Here is an 18,226-nt window from a genome sequence, read left to right as displayed (position 1 = left end):
ATGAAATTGGATCATTTGAGAGATGTAACTTAGAAGTATCAATAACTTGGTTGAATTTCCAAGAATATCTTACATCTTTAAGGCTTATGATTTGACCCATGCATAGGACAGAGGTCTACCTGGAAACAATTTTCTGTTCTTACTGGCTCAGATGACCTCTAGTGAAATTTGAGTATCTTATTGTCCTGTGCAATTTTTACCTGTGTACTTTTCAGTGTACAAAAACATAAAGATAGAAGTGGATAGCTTGAAACATTTACTCTAAATTCTTGAGCTATTGTGATATGAATTGTGTGTATGGGCAACAGTCTGGCTGTACAGTAACCAACCCAACCTGGGATATTAGTTAGTGAATATATATAATAATAGCAATGATGCTATTAGTAATTATTTGAGGGTATGGGCCACAATTCAGGATATTCTTGGACAAGTTTGTTTGAACAGTTATCTCTGTAGGAGTTCCTGTTGTACCAGCACTTGACTTCAGAACTCAAGGCAAGAATTGACATGTTCCATTGAAACCTTTTCCTAAGAAATGGACTGTAATGATTGATTGGGTTTTGGAAAAAAATATTACATGTGAGAAGGGACTTGCTATGGTTCTACTTTTTTAAGTGAATGCGATCAGGCTGGAGATTACTTACCAAGAAGAAATCATTACTTATGTCGATCAAGTGGGAAGTGCTTATTAGCAAAACTATAAAGTAGAGTGAGAGTAGAGAAATAATTTGTTGTTCATGACATCAGATTATTATGGTTCCTCCATGCTATTATCTTGTTTTCAGTCTTTGCCTGTATTCTACTGTTTTATATAGCATCTAGAAGATGGCAATAATTTAAATTATAATACTGATAGTAGAGAATTGGAGATTATAGCTACTTTTCACTGAGATTATTACTTGACCATAGATAAATAAGCTTTAAGCAACAGGAGTAATGTAAATGAATCCTGCCTTTTCATAGTGCTGTTTTGTGATATAGTGAAGATGCAAGTATAAAGTGGTTATCTTCCAAAGGAACACTTTGCTCTATTTGTTGGCTGAAGTTGGCTTCTTGGGATGTACATTATGAGTTTTGTAAAATTCATAAATGCTCATGAAAATAGTCACTGGATTAGCCTACTGAAGTATGCTGTGAGCATACTCACAGATAATATAAGCTCCTATTGTCCCTGGTAGTTTAGGTGATGTTTCCATCATACTTTTTCTTCCTCACTTAGCAATTCATTTACCTGGAAGCACCATTTTAAAATTGTTGCATACTCCCCTATTTAGAGAGCTTAGAAATGAATCTTAATAAAATACAAATGCAAGGATCAAAAGCACATCATTTCCCAAAGACACTCAAAGTTAACATCTTGGGTTCAGCCTCAAGAGTGTGTTTCTCTCCATGGTTTTGCCCTCCATCCTTACAAGTATGTCATAATTGTAATGTATTTTACCTTAATGAGTTATGGCTCTTTCTATGCTATTCCACATAGCTGTACATATATTTCTGCATCTGATATGCAACATTTAGCTAATCACCCACTACAAACTTACTTTCAGACTTTAAGAATTACAAGTGCTTTGAAGGATATTCATTTATAAATGCTTCTTTTTTTCCATTTACAAATATACTCTTGTATATTTGTCTGATTCATCTTTTAACATGTACTTTTAATTATAGTACCTATTTTAATATCTTTAGGTACATATTACCCAGGTCCTCTTGAAATTTATATAATGTATACACAAGTGTCCGTTCATATCTCAACCAACAGGACAACAGGAGAGATTTTTTTCCTTTTCCCTACCTAGATGAAAAAAAAATGAAATAAATGAAAATAAGTGAAAAGAATGAAAAAAAAATATAGAGTAGTATTTTTGTTTTAATGGTTTTTTCAAATGAAGCTATGCTTTTTTTTTTTTTTTTTTTAAGTATGAGTGCTGGTATTTAGTATATTTTCCAGAAAACTCACTTCTTTCTTCTACCTGCAAAATTGTCTTAAAAATTTTAAAGAAATTAAATGAAATATCAATTCAAAACAAACTTGACGAATAGTGAATACAGATCTGTCTCAAAGAGAAATGACACATGTAACCATGGGACTCAACAAGAATGTCAACAGGCACAATCACAGGCTTCTTATTCATTATTCTTTCTTCCTAACCACCATCCTAATTTATAAGCAGCACATAGCTGTATCAATGTTAAAATTTCTCATTTTGTTAAATCCAAAGATAATCAAGTTGATTGTATGCCACAGAAACACTGCTTGTTGTTTAGCTTCTGTCTTGGGCCAACATCTCTATTATATACATTTTTCTCAATTGTCTAAAATATAGTGCAAGCAGAATGTCTATTTACATTAGCTGGGTGAAGTTACCTAAACTGGTTAACATACCCTTTCCAAAATTTAGGGGTTGAGTGTAGCAATGAAGGAACTAGTATATTTGAAGATTATGGGTGTTTTTTTATATTGTTAGAATTCAGTATTATAAATAGAAAATGAAAATATTGAGAAATTATCTTACACGAATAAAATGTAAGCACTTAGGTACAGGTTAACTATATAGTGAGAAGTTATTCTGGGTTGATTGTTTCAAACTACAGTATGACAGGATTGTTTTAGATAGGGTTTTCAGGTAGCCCAGGATAGCCTGGAACTCAATGTTGTAGGTTTTTTTAATTAATAATTTTATTTATCTACATTCCAGACACTGTCTGCCTCATGGTCCCTTCTCCCACAGTTCTTCATCACATTCCCCCCTCTCTTTGCCTCTCAGAGGGTACTATCACTTGAGATTTTGATCTTAGCCATTCTGACTGGTATAAGATGGAATCTCAGAGTTATTTTTGTATGCATTCCCCTGATGACTAAGGACTTAAACATTTAAGTGCTTCTTTCCCATTCAAGATTCCTCTCTTGAGAATTCTGTTTAGCTCTGTATCCCCCTTTAAAATTGAATTATTTGTGTTTTTGGTGTCTAACTTCTTGAGTTCTTCATAAATTTTGGATAAAACCACTCTGTCAGATGGAGGGGTGGTGTAGATCCTTTCCCAATCTGTAGGGTGCCATTTTGTTCTATTGCTTTACTGAAGCTTTTCAGTTTCATGAGGTCCCATTTATCAATTGTTAATATTAGAGCCTGAGCCATTGGTGTTCTGCTTAGGAAGTTGTCTCCTGTACCAAGTAGTTCAAGGTTGTTCCCCACTTTCTCTTCTATGAGATTTAGTGTATCCAGTTTTATGTTGAGGTCTTTCACCCACTTAGACTTCAGTTTTGTGCAGGCTGATAGATATGGATCTATTTCCATTTTCTACATGCAGACTGACAGACCAACATGATTTGTTGAATATGCTTTTTTTCCCCCATTAAATAGTTTTGCCAAAAATAAAGTGCCCATCGGTGTGTGTGTGTTTATTTCTGGGACTTGATCAACCTTGATCAACTTGTCTGTTCCAATGCCAATACCATGCAGTTTTATCACTATTACTTGGTAGTATAGCGTGTAGTCAGGGATGGTGATACCTCCATTTTTTATTGTTTATTGTTCAATATTGTTTTTACTGTCATGAGCTTTTTTTTTTTTTTTTCCATATGAAGTTTGAGAATTTCCCTGCCAAGGTCTGTAAAGAATTGTATTGAAATTTTGATAGAAGTTGCATTGAATATGTAGATGGCCATTTTCATCATGTTAATCCTACCTATTCATGATCATAGGAGATATTTCCATCTTCTGATATCTCCCGTAATTTCTTTCTTTAGCGAGTTGAAGTTATTGTCATATAGGCCTTTCACTTTCTTTGTCAGAGTTAAACCAAGATATTTTATAGTATTTGGGACTATTTTAAAGGGTGGTTTTTCTCTACTTTCTTTCTCGGCCAGTATATCATTTGTCCAAAGGAGGGCTACTGATTTCTTTGAGTTAATTTTGTATCCAGCCACTTTGCTGAAGGTGTTTATCAGCTGTAGGAGTTCTCTGGTAGTAATTTGGGGTCACTTATGTATACTATCATATCATCCACAAATAATGATACTTTATGACTTCTTCCTTTCCAATTTGATCTCCTTGATCTACTTTAGTTTTTTTATTGCTCTAGCTAGAACTTCAAGTGCTCTATTGAATAGAGAGGAAGAAAGTGATCAGCCTAGTCTTGTTTTAGTGGAATTACGTTAAGTTTCTCTCCATTTAGTTTGACGGTGGCTATTGGCTTGCTGTTACTTTTAAATGTCAGCTCACCACAACCTAGAATCACCTGAGTAGGCAGTATCAATTGGGGAATTATTTATATCACCCATGGGCATGTCTGTGGAGGACTTTTCCAATCATTTATTAATCTGGGAAGACCTAGCCCATAGAAGGTAGAACCATTCCATATATCAGGCAGAACAAACCTAGATAAGAGAAGAAACACCTTAGCAGACAGCATTGATGCATTTATTTCTCTGTTCTTGACTCTGGGTGTCATGTGATTTTTCTGCTTGAATTTCATCTTAACTTCCCTGCAGGATGGACAGTAACCTTGAATTGTAAGTCAAATAAACCCTTCCCTTATATAGTTACTTTTTGTAGCATTTTTTTTTTGTATATAAATCCCTGTGGTGGGTTCATTACCCACCTCAATGCTTTACATTCCCAAATGAAAGACACCCTCCCACACACACACATACACACATAGCCTTTATATTTTGATATACCTTAAACAGAGTAACAGCCAGGCCACTTCATAACCTCCTAACGTGTTTTATCCACCTCCCACCAATAATCCTGAGTTATTACTTACAAAATTTTATATTCTGTCTTGGCTGCCCTGGACCCAGAGGGTCCAACTGGGCCGCACTCTTCTGACTCCTTCACATGCTGGCTATGCCTGCCTGTCCTCCACTATTCTCAAACATGGCATCTTTTCTCACCTTCTCCTTCTCCCAGCATGGTAGATCTTCCTCCTCTTCCTTTGCTCTCAAGCCTGGGAAAAATCTCAAGTCATGCCTTTGTCTGCACTGCCCAGTCATTGGCTGCTGGCATCTTTATTTACCAATCAGAACCAACGTTGGGCAGGATCCCTCAATGTTTTACATGAGGATGTGCAAACAATTTTAGAGACCCAAATCAACATAAGAATACAAGCAGCATTAGGCCAAACCCACTACAACTATTGTTTGAGTATTTTATCCCAGCTCAAAAAGTGAAACTGGAACATTTTTTTCTGTTTTGAGTTATAATTATATAATCATTGCTTAAAATAATTAAATCATATGAAAAAAAAGTTTATCCTTGAAAGATCAAAGTAGTCCTCTTACTAGGTATGGTTGAACAGCATTAGTTATGTCATTGTGATGGGAAGCATCATGGCTAAGGCATCAATAATTTAGTGGGCTGTGTCAGGATTTGTTTTAGTTATTTGCTCATTTGTTTGGAGACAGCATCTCTCCACATAGCCCTGACTGGTCTCAAGTTTTGTAGTTCTCTTGCGTCAGCCTTCTGATTGCTGGCATTATAACATTCATTAATATATGTGGCATCATCAGAGTTTTTCTTAGCTATTTCTTTCAAGGGCCTTCACCTGTATACCTACCCTTGCAGTGTGAGTGCTGCAACTGAACTTGGCACATTTTCTCTGACCACAGCAACATTCCTTTTAAAAGGCTTATACCACCTTGTACTCTCTGCTTCTTTGAAAAGTAAAGCATTGGCTGGACATGTTTTTGTTTTTGTTTTTCTTTTTTTCTGTTTCTTCTTCTTTTTTTTTTTTTTTCTAGAGAGAATTTCTCTGTAGACCTGGCTGTCCTAGAATTTACTTTGTCCACCAGGCTAGCCTCAAACTCAGAAGATCTGCCTGCTTCTGCCTCCCAAATGCTGGAATTAAAGTTATGCACCACTATGCCTGGTCCCATGTTGTGACTACTTTTGTGTTCCAATAGAGTTGAATAGTTTCAACAGAGACCTTATGGTCTATATTCTATAACATATACCCTAAAGCTCTGTACACTTGCTGTAAGCCTGTGTGGAGTGTGAAGGAATTAAGAGATTCTTTTTGTATCCAGTGGGCAGAGGTCAGGTGGAGGATGAGATGTGCAATAGGAGACACTTGTATTTTCCTTTTAGCGGGGCAGATAAAATTGCCTTTTCCAACATTCCAATTGGACACTTTCCAGTGGGGACTCAGGTCTGAAGTTTATTACACTGTTCTGGATTCACCTTACGATGATGGGGTGACAAGTTACCAAACTAGGAAAAGCACAAGGAGTGACCAAGATGATGAAATGGCTGCTGGCAAGAATTGAAAATCTGATATGAAATATTAATTTGCCTTATAATTCAGATTTTCTTCTTGTCGATTTGACTTCGAGGTTGTTGTGTTTCTCCCATCTTCCTTAAATGGAAACACAAATCTCTTTAGAGCCTGGCATTGCATTCCCCAAGGACAAGTTCTTTCATTCCATCTGTTTGGAATGCAATTTCAAGAGAAGCTGCCAATATCTTTATCTGACTACTTAGTTTTATATCGGATTGGATGTTTCTTTGTTTTTTTTTTTTTTTTTTTTTTTTTTGTGAGTAGAATAGATACCATATTTAAAATAGTGTAGAGATGATGTCAGTAATGTAAATCACAAATTTGAATTTGGTGCTTACATACACAAAATAAAGTTTAAAGACTTAAAAATGAGTCTGTGCAAAAAAAAAAAAAAACTGTTTGACAGCATATGTATTTCTAGTAATCAAAATAAAGTATGCCTAGCATGGGAAGGCATGCCTTTCACTGTACACCAAGAGGCAGAGGCAGGATTATGAGTGTTAGATCAACCTTGGCAACATAGTAGAGACTGTGTCAAAGAGGAGTACTATGGCAGATACAAGGTAGAACTGTATACCTATCCCCAAAGCAACCTATTTCTGGGCTGAGTTCATTCACCTAACCTGATTATACTTTGACATTAAAGTTTACCTAAGCCAGGGCTTTACTGTTTAAGAGAAATAAGTGAGGTGTCTCCTTCCTCTCTAGTGAAGAGTGTAGGGATATAAAGGTTTCTCCTTGGCCATCTTTCCCTTACCTATAAGTTGCTTTGAGTCCTTGTATCTAATACTCAAAGTAGATGACTTTCCACCAAAGGTGTGTGTGTGTGTGTGTGTGTGTGTGTGTGTGTGTGTGTGTGTGTTTATGTGTATGTGTATGTATATGTATATGTATATGTATATGTATATGTATATGTATATGTATGTATGTATATAGTGTGTGTGTGCATGCGTATATGTCTCTGTGTGTTTGTGACTGGGTGTACATGTAGTTTCAGAGAGCTAACCTTCTGTTAAGTCAACTTTAGAGGAAAACCATCAGGACCCTCTTAATTCTTGAAGCTCACCAAGAACAAGCAACCATCAGTCCTCATTACCTGTTCTTCTTCTGCTACCTTTTCTTTTTCTGAGGTTATCGTCGTATTAAATGCCCCTGTGTCTCCTACTACATGCTGGGATGACTGTACTTGATGACAACTGGCTGATTACTTCACATCAGCACCTCATTTGAGAGTGGAGAGGCACTACTTTCTGAAGGCATCTAGTCCCCAAGTCATAGCTGTATCAGTCAAAGACCATCCAGTCTCCAGGAATTCCTAGAGATTTCTCTGCTCATTATAGGGTAAAAGTGAATAGAACTTAAAGGAATGACTTATTCAGAAAACAGCAACATTAGACTTTCAGAAATCTTTTTACTTAGTAACCATTGACAACAACATAAACTGAAGAGTCTCAAAGTTGCATATTTTTAGACATCTCTAATAATTTCAAATGCCACTGTGTAACACTCCTTCTCCAAACTGGCAAAAGATTATAAATATCCCTCAGTAAAACATTTAAGTTACCAAAAATAACATATTTCTAATATGTTAGTACATTAATTTCACCACAATATGAATTGATAAAAACTACAACCTAAAAGCTAAATTCACTTTTTTTTTCTTTTTTCTTTTTTGCTATAGAGTTTAGGTACACACTGCTCCTCAGGAGATTTAGTGCATTTCAGACTAAAGAAAATAAAAGGCAGTACTCACGTTTTCATGTTTAGAGCTCAACTACTTGTAGGACAATGTAGAGAAACAGCACTACTAAGTTAATAGACATCCCTGCTGAAGTCTGGGGAAAACTCAGTAGAATCAGTTCAAGTCAAAATACCCATTACTAGTAAGCACATTAATATGAATGTGGTCCAATTATCTTGAGTAAAGAACAGGTAGGACACCTGGATCAGAGGCACAACTGTGACTTTGATGAGATAACTGGCTATTCCAGGTGTACTGAGGTAAGCAAGACCTGAGGATAGATCCTTTAGTAGTACTCTTACAGGACAGTGGGCAACTTGGCAAGATTAAGATTCTCTTTGCCTTAATGCCCCTAAATCTTCTCTTACTGAGAGAACATATTTGTCATTCCAGTACTGAAAAGATTGAGACAGAAGGACTGCCATGAGCTCAAGACCAAGCTGGGCTTCATAGAAAGATTGTATGTCAGAGTGGAGGGAGGGGAAGGAGAAAGGGGATGGAAGGGTTGGGGGAGGGAACTAAGGGAGGGGAAAGAGGAAGGGGAAAGGTGAGTGAGGGAGGGGGAAGGGAGAGAGGGGAGAGGGAGGGGGAGGAGAGGAGATAAAGGGAATAAACAAATGAACTTACTAACTAGAACAAGATAATGGAAGGAATGTCTTTCAAAATACTTCATATAGAAAAATAACTTTCATTAATACATAGTTAATCATTAATGCAATGAAAATATAAGTGAATATGTGACAAGCAAAATAAATGACAAGCATATTTAAAGACTTCTCTCTGTAAGAAACATTAGTTTTACTATTGCTGCTGTCATTTGTTGCACATATGCGCGCATGCACACACAGCTTTCTAGTATTAAGTAGTCACATTATTATTCAATTGCTTGTCTAAGCGTCTTTCTTGAGGTTACTCATCCATCAGGTCTCCTAGCCTTTGAGGGTTTCTATCTGTCTAAATGAGGAAACAAAGTAGCCATTCTATTTTAGCCAGTTTGCTCTTGTGCTCAGGTATCAGTAGATACTATACACTATGCCATTTCAAGTCCCTAACCTTGAAGCCAATATTAATCTTAATAACTTTAATTGTTAGTCAAGTATTTAAAAGCCACATAAAATGTGGACAATTTATGTTCTTAAACCACAGCTTCTGAACAAGCATCCCCAGCTCTGAACTTTTCCCCAGTAAGACCAGCCTTCCCCAGGTCTCTCACAGGCCACTTGTGTTTCCTCTGTTGCTTCCACAACTCCACATTTTCAAGGCTGTTCTGTTTCTAGGATAGGGAGTTTCCAGAGACCTGGAAAGGGGATAACATTTGAAATGTAAATAAAGAGAATATCCAATAAAAGAAAAAAAAGTTGTGTGGATTATCAGTAATTCACATGTTGGCTGTTTTGATAAAATAAATATCAAGTGCTTCAAAGGGGGGAAAAAAGATGTACTAAGTGAAACCAGCCCAACATCCACAGTATATATTACCCATGGTACTGTGATACCACCCTCTCAATCTCAGTTGTTTTCAGATATTTTCTAGTTTTTCCTGTGTAATTTACTTCTCTACAGCTAGAGAGGATGGTTTGTTTGGGTTTTTTTATTTCTTCATATCAACGTTCTGTACAGAGTACATGCTAATGATCTCCTACTTAGTATTCAGATAGTTAAGAAATTAAGCTTTTAAATGGCATTCATGATTGTTTACTTGGCAAGAGCTAAAATTCCACTCAATATCAAGTACAGTGCTAGATATGGTGAATTCATAAATGTAAACAAATAAAAACTTAAAGACAGAACAGCAATGGACCCTTGATCTCAGTCTGCATAGACGCCACCATGCACGTTTCTCCTATGTATTCTGTTATTGTTTGATACTGTTAGTGCCACGTGGCTGTGGCCCATCACTTTGGCATTGGCATCCCTGGGATAGGGGAATGAGTGTTAAGGAACCATGTTCTTAGGGTCTGGCAGCATCGTCGGCACATACCAGGTTCTTGGGGAATGCTCGGTATGAACAAGACTAGAGTATAATTTGAAAACTGTTACTTTAGAGACTGTATGGTGTGGTGTTGGGAGGACAGGCGAGGGGGCTGCCCAGCATGCTTTTCTGTTTCTTGGCTAGGATAAGCCCTTGTGGCCCAATGACAGCCCTGTCAGCCTGTGTTTGGCCACAGTTTCACTTGGACAGTAATTTTACTTAAACCAATATTGGCAGTGCTCACTTGGTGGATTGCATTTTTGAGGAGGCACTGTAATGAAGAAGCATGGAAGTTGGCTAAAGGAGGTTTTTACATTTTTGAACAAGGACTTTAAACACATACTTTTACAGCAAAAGCCTATGCTTAGTAAATTTTGATATACCTATTATATAGTATAAATTTTTCAAAGGTTAAACCAACTACTGCATTTCCCATTGGCCTTTAAATGGTGTTTAACCCATTACATTTATGTGTTACAAAGAGGTTTCCTGAAACACCTACAGGAAACAGTTAACACATTGACCCTTCTGATGGAGTGAGCCTGGGATGTCTTTAGGAGAGAAAGAAAATTTCTGTATGTTTTTAAAAGTTTTTTTTGTAATGTTTTAAAATTTTATTTAAAATGAATTTTGTGAGGTCTGCAACCCTATAGGTGGAACAACGATATGAACTAACCAGTACCCCCAGAGCTCGTGTCTCTAGCTGCATATGTATCAGAAGATGGCTTAGTTGGCCATCATTGGGAAGAGAGGCCCATTGGTCTTGCAAACTTTATATGCCCCAGTACAGGGGAATGCCAGGGCCAAGAAGTGGGAGTGGGTGGGTAGGGGAGTGGGGGGAGGGTATGGGGGACTTTTGGGATAGCATTGGAAATGTAAATGAAGAAAATACCTAGTTAAAAAATGACTTTTGTATGGAAAGAAAGAAAGTTTTTAAAGGAGCGTAACAAGCTTATGTTGTTTTGGGGAGATGGGTCCTGGCTGAATGTAAGTCTCTGAGGACCCCAAAGGGATCATGCTCCCACTCAGAAGTATTGCCTCTTGGAGACCTGGCTGGATTGGGAGGGAGCACCTGGGGCTGCTGAAAAAGGTTTTCATGGGCTGCAGGACATCAGGGTGGAGTTTGTGGGGGAAAGTGGCTTGCACATTGCTAGTTCACAAGGCCTTTGGTTTAGCGCTACATGCTAAGTTTGTGATATAAACTGAATCCATAGAATCCATGAGGGCCAGCCAAACTCTATATATGGCCATTCAGCATCAGTCATAGCATTGGAAGAACGCCTCACTGCGTAGATAATATTTTCAGGTGTGTTTTTCATATAATGGAAGGGTTAAGTGTTATAGAACATTAGGAAACAGGACCTGGCAATGAAAGATGAAACGACCATAGAGTTAGTTTGAAGGTTAAAGCAGGTTTGGTAAAAGTAAAGCTCTAGCTTTGTGTTCCCAAATCTAGAAAGGGCTGAGACATGATCTAAAATGTTATTTGTTTTTCCTTGTTGATATCAAAAGGGCTATTTCATAGTGTTTAATATAAAGGCTTTTTTTATTTTTGTAAACCCAGGTAGCTTATTAAACTGTATATTTTAAGTAATTGTTTCTGTTATTTTCATTATATTAGTAAATTTCACTTACAAAGGTTTCACTTAATTTAAGGACACATAGCGCTTTTTGACACTTCATAACTCTACTGCCCTTCCCTCATATTAACTCCCATATGTACTTTTCGCTCACATATGCATGTGTACCCTGGTACATATGTCTTTGTTGTCTCACGTTACATATAACTTGTAGCCTGCCTTTTTATTCCAGTTCACAATAGGCCATTAGCACTTACTCTGAATCATTTGTTCGTAATTCCCAGTGTGCTTTTTTTTAATGGTTATAGTATTCTACTATCAATATATCAAATGTATCAAATTTGAGAGCACATAATTAAGCTTTCTCCAGCAAGATTTATGCCTGAAATAGTCCCAAGGGACTGTACTGAGAATGACAGGCATTTGAGAAATTCTGCATTCGTGAGGTGGTATCAAGCAAGGAATGGGAAAGAGGAGCTTTATGAAACAATAAAGACCAGTAAAAAGACTTTGTAAAATTAATTGCAAATGTTTGTTGCTATAACTCTTTGGCCAAAAGCCCTAATGGTGCAGACCATATTTAAAAGCAAAATCAGTCCTTGTAGATAATGGCTAATTGATGAAGTGTGGAACCCTTGCTTTTAAAACAAGGTATATATTTACAATTATATATGTCCATCACCTTGTTCTGTTTTGTCCTCTGAAAAAGGACATTTTGACCATGTCTTGGATAATAATTTTAACAGTAAAGACTTCTTGTCTCTTCAAAAACTGTAGCAAGAAACCTAACAATTTGTGGACATACTGGTCATGTAGTTTGACCATGACTGAGAGGCCTCTGACCAGCTGTAGGCCTCTGTTTATTAAAGTTACAGCATTTGAGGCTACAAGTAAATCTTTTATAGGGTAGCAAGCTATACTTTTATACCCACTAATTTCTTCCCCCAGCAAAGAGGCAATGTCATAATTTAATGGTATACCTATAGAGACTTGGTGTTCCTGTTCCTGATTTGCTGGTGTTTAGGTGTTTTGTGGTCATTTGATGTGCAGATATGTATAGACTCAAAATGGAAAGGCAGATAGCTGCCATTTTGTCTTTATGGCTTAGAAATTACCATTATGTAATCTATTTTATTCAACATTTTAGCCTTTTTCTAATTTCTGGATTTACTTTTTTTTTCATGTTTGAAAATTTAAGGACACTGTGATTTATTTCAGTTAAATTTTCTAGCCCAATTACCTCTTGGTATGTAGGAAATGTATGACTTAAGTCTTTGGAGAATTCTGATGCAGTGAATATAGTGCTGGGATAGTATTCTTGGAAAAGAATGGGTGTGGTGCTATTGAACTTGCTTATTCTTTGGATATTGGTGATTACCACCAGTTAAATCTGTTACAAGGAATAATTGACTAGAGACTGTGGAAACCCTGGCCTTTCAGTTAACCAGCCTGCCACCCCTCTCCTGTTCTCTCCAGAAAGCACACATTGCTACCTGTGCCTGACACCTATGTCTGGCCAAGAATTCACTGGCTCTGCCAGAAGATCTGATTGAGAATTCAAATCTACTAATTGCTTTTTTTAAACACCTCATTGGAGCATTCTGTCTTTTGGTTACAAATGCACAGTACTAATTACCCGTTACTTCTATCTTCATATTATGTGTCATATTATGTGTCAGTGGGTGTATACGTTATTGCAATCTTTATTATAATCTTGAAAGGTTTGGTGGTCTTTATATGAGATGCCAAGGTCTGTAGAGGCAAATGGCTATTCAAAGTTGCAGAGCTTGTGTGACAAACCTAGTGTTTCAGACCTGTTCTGGTGGGAATGCAGTCTCTGTTTCAGAAGCTGTTACTAGCAGCCATTCAAGAAAGGAGACTGGATTTAGGGAAAGCCCAGTCATAAACAAAACTTCCTGTGTGACTGACTCTTAGTGCCTGGGATCCTCATTTACAAATTGTGGGTTCCACTCAATGGGAAAGAGTAAGTGGAAATATATATAACGGCCTTGGCACAGTGATATCTCCACAAAAATGATCTTTTCTTTGCCCATGTGTCACATCATTCTCTGAACAAAAAGGAAGAGAGCATTGACATGTGCTTTAGGTAACATACCAGGCATTTAAATATACTTTGAAATTTGATATATTCCCGACTATCTGAAAACAGAAGATACTGACAAGAGTTTCCATTCTGTTTTCTACTATAGGACTTTGAAAGGCAGAGCAGATACCAGTCTTAGAAATGGTATCAGAGAGTACCAGAAATTGTAGTCAGAGAGTATTCTATATAATCACCTGCTTTAATCCCATTTGAACTCCCAAACATTTCTGGAGTTTCCTGCTGTCTTAAGCCCTTTGCTAGCACCCTGACCTAGCTTATTAATATGGTAAGCTGTTGGGAGAGTTAAGGGTGGATTAGAATGTTATGACATAAATAAATCAGAGTATGTACATGTATTTCTCTGATCATTAACATTTTGCTTGAGGTAACCAATGCATAACTATTTTTTCTCTTTAACATTGTTTGTAGGATGCAGAATAGAAAACTGTGATTCTTGCTTTAGCAAAGACTTTTGTACGAAGTGCAAAGTAGGCTTTTATTTGCATAGAGGCCGCTGCTTTGATGAATGTCCAGATGGTTTTGCACCGTTAGATGAGACTATGGAATGTGTAGGTGAGTAGTTCTTAATTCAACTTTCAAATTCAAAATTTCATTGCAAATTTTTATGCCTGTTTCTGCAAATACTCATATTGGATATAGTCAGCCTAAAAGTAAATGGGTTCTGTTGTTCATTAGAACTGAAAGGGTTTTTGTTTGCTGATTTTGAATATTTTAGGCATCATGATGATGGATAGCTTTGTTTCAAAATTTGATAGTTATGTATTTGCCAAGTTAGGCTACTTAAGGGCTGATAAAGTTTATCATCTGTAATATATCCATTTCTTATTAAGTTATTAGTACAGTTAGAGAAAAACATTTTATTTAGTAGAATAATAAAACGTCCAAGCAGTGTCATGCCAGCCATCCTATTATCTTAGCCATGCAAGCAAATGAACCATGGACCTTCTTGCTAAGCCATCTGTGTAAAAAAACTAAGTTGAAAAAATACCTGTGTGCTGAAATGTATTTTCTTGATGACTGACTACATTTTACAAAATTTATTGAAGTGAGTTTGCTGTTAACCGAGTTTTAGATCTATAGATGCATACTTTAATATACATAGTGGTGTGAAAAAATAATCATACATTTTACAGTCTTCATATGAACTCACAAAAAGTCTTGCTTTTGTACCAAGTGCAAAGTAGGCTTTTATTTGCATAGAGGCTACTGATTTGATGAATGTTTATAAAATACCGTGTGTGTGTGTGCCACTGATTAACAGGTAAATTTGACAAATACATTGATTGATTTTAAACTCTAATTTCATGTCCATCTCTCTCAAATTTTACTAGGTACATTATATATCTGATTTGATGTGCAATAATCATCAATTATACTTCCCATTTCTTTTTTTAAAGATTCTATTTATTATTGTATGCAAGTATTTAGACACACCAGAAGAGAGTGTCATATCTCACTATGGATCGTTGTGGGCCACCATGTGTTTGCTGGTATTTGAACCCAGGACCTTCAGAAGAGCAGTCAGTGCTCTTATCCGCTGAGCCATCTTATCAGCCCCCTACTTGCCATTTCTTAAAGGGAGAGATTTTAAAATGGAATGTGACAATTTTTCACTGTAGAAATGTTGCTGAAATATTTTGCAAACTATTGTGGAGGAAAATTTACTTAAGAGTGTGGTTTGGAAAGAAATGTGTTGTAATTGTATTTATATGTGTTAGTACATGCAGATTATCACTCAATTAAAAATGAGAGAGCCACTAAAGCATATATTCTGAGTGTTGTTTTAGCTTTTAATAAGAGTCACACCCGTTACAAATTGTGAATGAAAATGTGCATAATACTTCATGACAGAATCCTGTGCATTGGCCTATATATCAATTTTAGATGGGTTTAAAAAATTACAGAATTGGCCCTGGTGCCTACTGAGTTTGAAAATGCCACGTGTTAAGTGTAGACTCCAGGCTGGGGTCCTCATGTACACACAGGGGGAGCTTTGCAAGTCTGTTAGGAGGCTCAGCTCTGCATGCTCTCCTCCCACCTCCACCACTACTCCGTAATCTTATAAAAAGGGACAATAAACATTGCCCATGCCTAGGAACTTATATTATACAGCATAGATATAGAGGTTATGAAATATATCAGCATACTTGTTAACGAATAGATAGATTATGCAGAATCAGAAATGCATGCGGCACACACACAAGCACATACACACACTTACACGCGCACGTGCGCACACACACATACACACACACACCTCCTCGCCTACCTCCTAGAACTTAAAACAAACACAGTTATAGATTTGGAGTAGGGCATAGGAAATTAGCCTGTCATCTTCTATCTTCTGTCATGGCATGCAGAGAGCCTGTTCTGTTTTAGGTTTTGTCTGTTTAGAGATTATCTTCTAGAGATGATACAGTTTTGCATCTAGGCCTTACCAGCAGTATTCCTTTGAAAACAGGACAGATGGAAAGCACGAGGCCTTTAATTACTTACTAGGAATTTGTTTGTCTTAGCTGTCAATGCTCTGTGACTTAAGCAACTGTAGTTCCAGAAAGATGAGTGCAGATCGTACAGGTTACATAACCTGCTATTTGATATTTGTGGTGGAGGTGATGGATAAAGTCTAATGAAAAGTGGACACCCAACTGCTGTCTGTGTTTGTATCTTTTAAATCTTTATCAGAAGGTTGTGAAGTTGGTCATTGGAGCGAATGGGGAACGTGTAGCAGAAACAACCGCACGTGTGGATTTAAATGGGGTCTGGAAACCAGAACACGGCAGATTGTTAAAAAGCCAGCAAAAGACACAATACCATGTCCGACCATTGCGGAGTCCAGGAGATGCAAGATGGCCATGAGGCACTGTCCAGGAGGTAGGTCTAAACAGTTATGCTCATGTGCTGCCTGCTTTCTGAAAATTTCCTTCTTCCCTCCTCCCAGTAAATGCTATTTATTCATGATGGAAACCTGATACTAACATTGGAGATGAGATAAAAATCCTACCTTTTTTTTTTAAAGAAACAAATGCTTAAGTTGTTGTGATTTATATACAGTGAACATTTCATTTGCTGTTTTAATAGTTTTTACATAGCTTGAAGGAGTATCTATATGCTTTCAAAAATGAGATTTCTAAAAGTGTGGGTTGTGTGTTGTGTCTCTCTGTGTGTATATGTGTGTGTGTGTCTCTCGCTCTCTCTCTCTGTGTTTTCAAATGTGCCATAATAAAGGGTTCTTATGAAGTTGGGCCTTTGCAGATGGTGCTCAGAAGAAGGGGCCAACTTTCAGTTGAGAAGAGTTTAGATTCAAAAGTTTATAGAATCTGTAAAATTATCTGCATCATTACTAGTTGAAGATGACAACTTTAAATAAACTTACCCAAACACGGGGAGGAAAAAACCCTGCCTTAATGTTACCACAATTAGCCCTGTCTCTTTGTTTTGATAATAATTTGTAGCAAACAGCTACTGGTATGTGTGTGCTTAACTCTTTGTAATAATTATACTGATTTGCAGTCATTATTCTATAATAGCTGGATTAGGCTCATTTGGAAATTAGGAGAGGAGTACCTAGCGAGGTGTTGGACAACACAGAACCAGGAGATCAAAATGCAATTCTTGTGTGTATGCATATAGGGGTTGTGAATACATATGTGTTTGTGACATGTATGTGTACATGTGTGTGCATGTGGAGGCCAGATGGCAACATTAGGCATCTCCCTTTATTGTTTTCAACCTTTTAAAGGCATGGCCCCATACTGACCTGGAACTCACTAATTTGGCTACACTGTTTGGCCAGCAAGGCCCTAGGACCCTCTGTCTCTGTGCACTTTCTGCAAGGCTAGAGTTACCTGACTTGTATGTAGATGCTGGGTATACGAACTTTGCTCTTCATAACGGTCCAGCTAGCATATTACTGACTGAGCCATCCAGCGTATTCAGATGGAATTTTCACAAAGTTAGTGTGCTTTGTAAAGTAGTAATCACTTGTTGACACTTTCTGTACCACTGGCCAAAGCCATATTGCCACAGATTCAACCGAGGTGTGTTTTGTTTTGTTTTGTTTTGTTTTGTTTTTAAATGTACAAATTAAAAAAACACACACACAAAACAAAACAAAGGAAAGTTGTTTTTGGAAAAGTGCCTTTAAAATACTCCAAACTTTGGGTTGCCCTCTTCCCCCGTCACCCACTGTTGGTGAGTGATTCTCAACCTTTTCATTCAAGCCCAGAAAGAGGCCAAAGAGCACATAGCTGCCTGCAGTGAGTTTCTAGCCACACTCTGCTGCCTCACAGAGACTGTCCATGATCCATGGAGAAAGACGAGACTCTGAAGCCTGGACGACTCCAGCTGCCCTCCGAGGACGATTAGATTCGGATTCGGAAGCTCCCGGGGAGGAGCCAGCTTTTCCTCTTGAATTAGTCTTGCTTTTCCTTACTGGTCCTTTGAAACAAAGTTTTCTTGGGTCTGCTTTTCACTAACAAGGATGGTTTTGTTCCCTTAAAGTGGGTATTTTTCAGTCAAAATAT

The 18,226-nt window shown here is 37.2% G+C and overlaps 1 protein-coding gene across 7 annotated transcripts in view; it reads left to right on the top strand.

Annotated features, from left to right (window-relative positions):
• Positions 1-18,226, top strand: part of Rspo2 (R-spondin 2) — a 150,807-nt gene that overhangs the window by 79,244 nt on the left and 53,337 nt on the right. For 4 of the 7 annotated variants that reach the window (XM_011245607.2, NM_001357956.1, NM_172815.3 and 1 more), the window contains exons 4-5: positions 14,109-14,252; positions 16,386-16,574. In XM_011245607.2, the coding sequence (XP_011243909.1) occupies positions 14,109-14,252; positions 16,386-16,574 (333 nt within the window). The remainder of the gene's footprint in view (positions 1-14,108; positions 14,253-16,385; positions 16,575-18,226) is intronic. The other 3 variants (XM_017316596.2, XM_011245609.2, XM_030248538.1) reach the window with 1 other exon arrangement.

This window comes from Mus musculus, chromosome 15 (assembly GCF_000001635.26).
Source record: "Mus musculus strain C57BL/6J chromosome 15, GRCm38.p6 C57BL/6J".
In the NCBI taxonomy this organism is placed as follows: Eukaryota; Metazoa; Chordata; class Mammalia; order Rodentia; family Muridae; genus Mus; species Mus musculus.
This window is presented reverse-complemented; position numbering and strand designations above follow the sequence as displayed.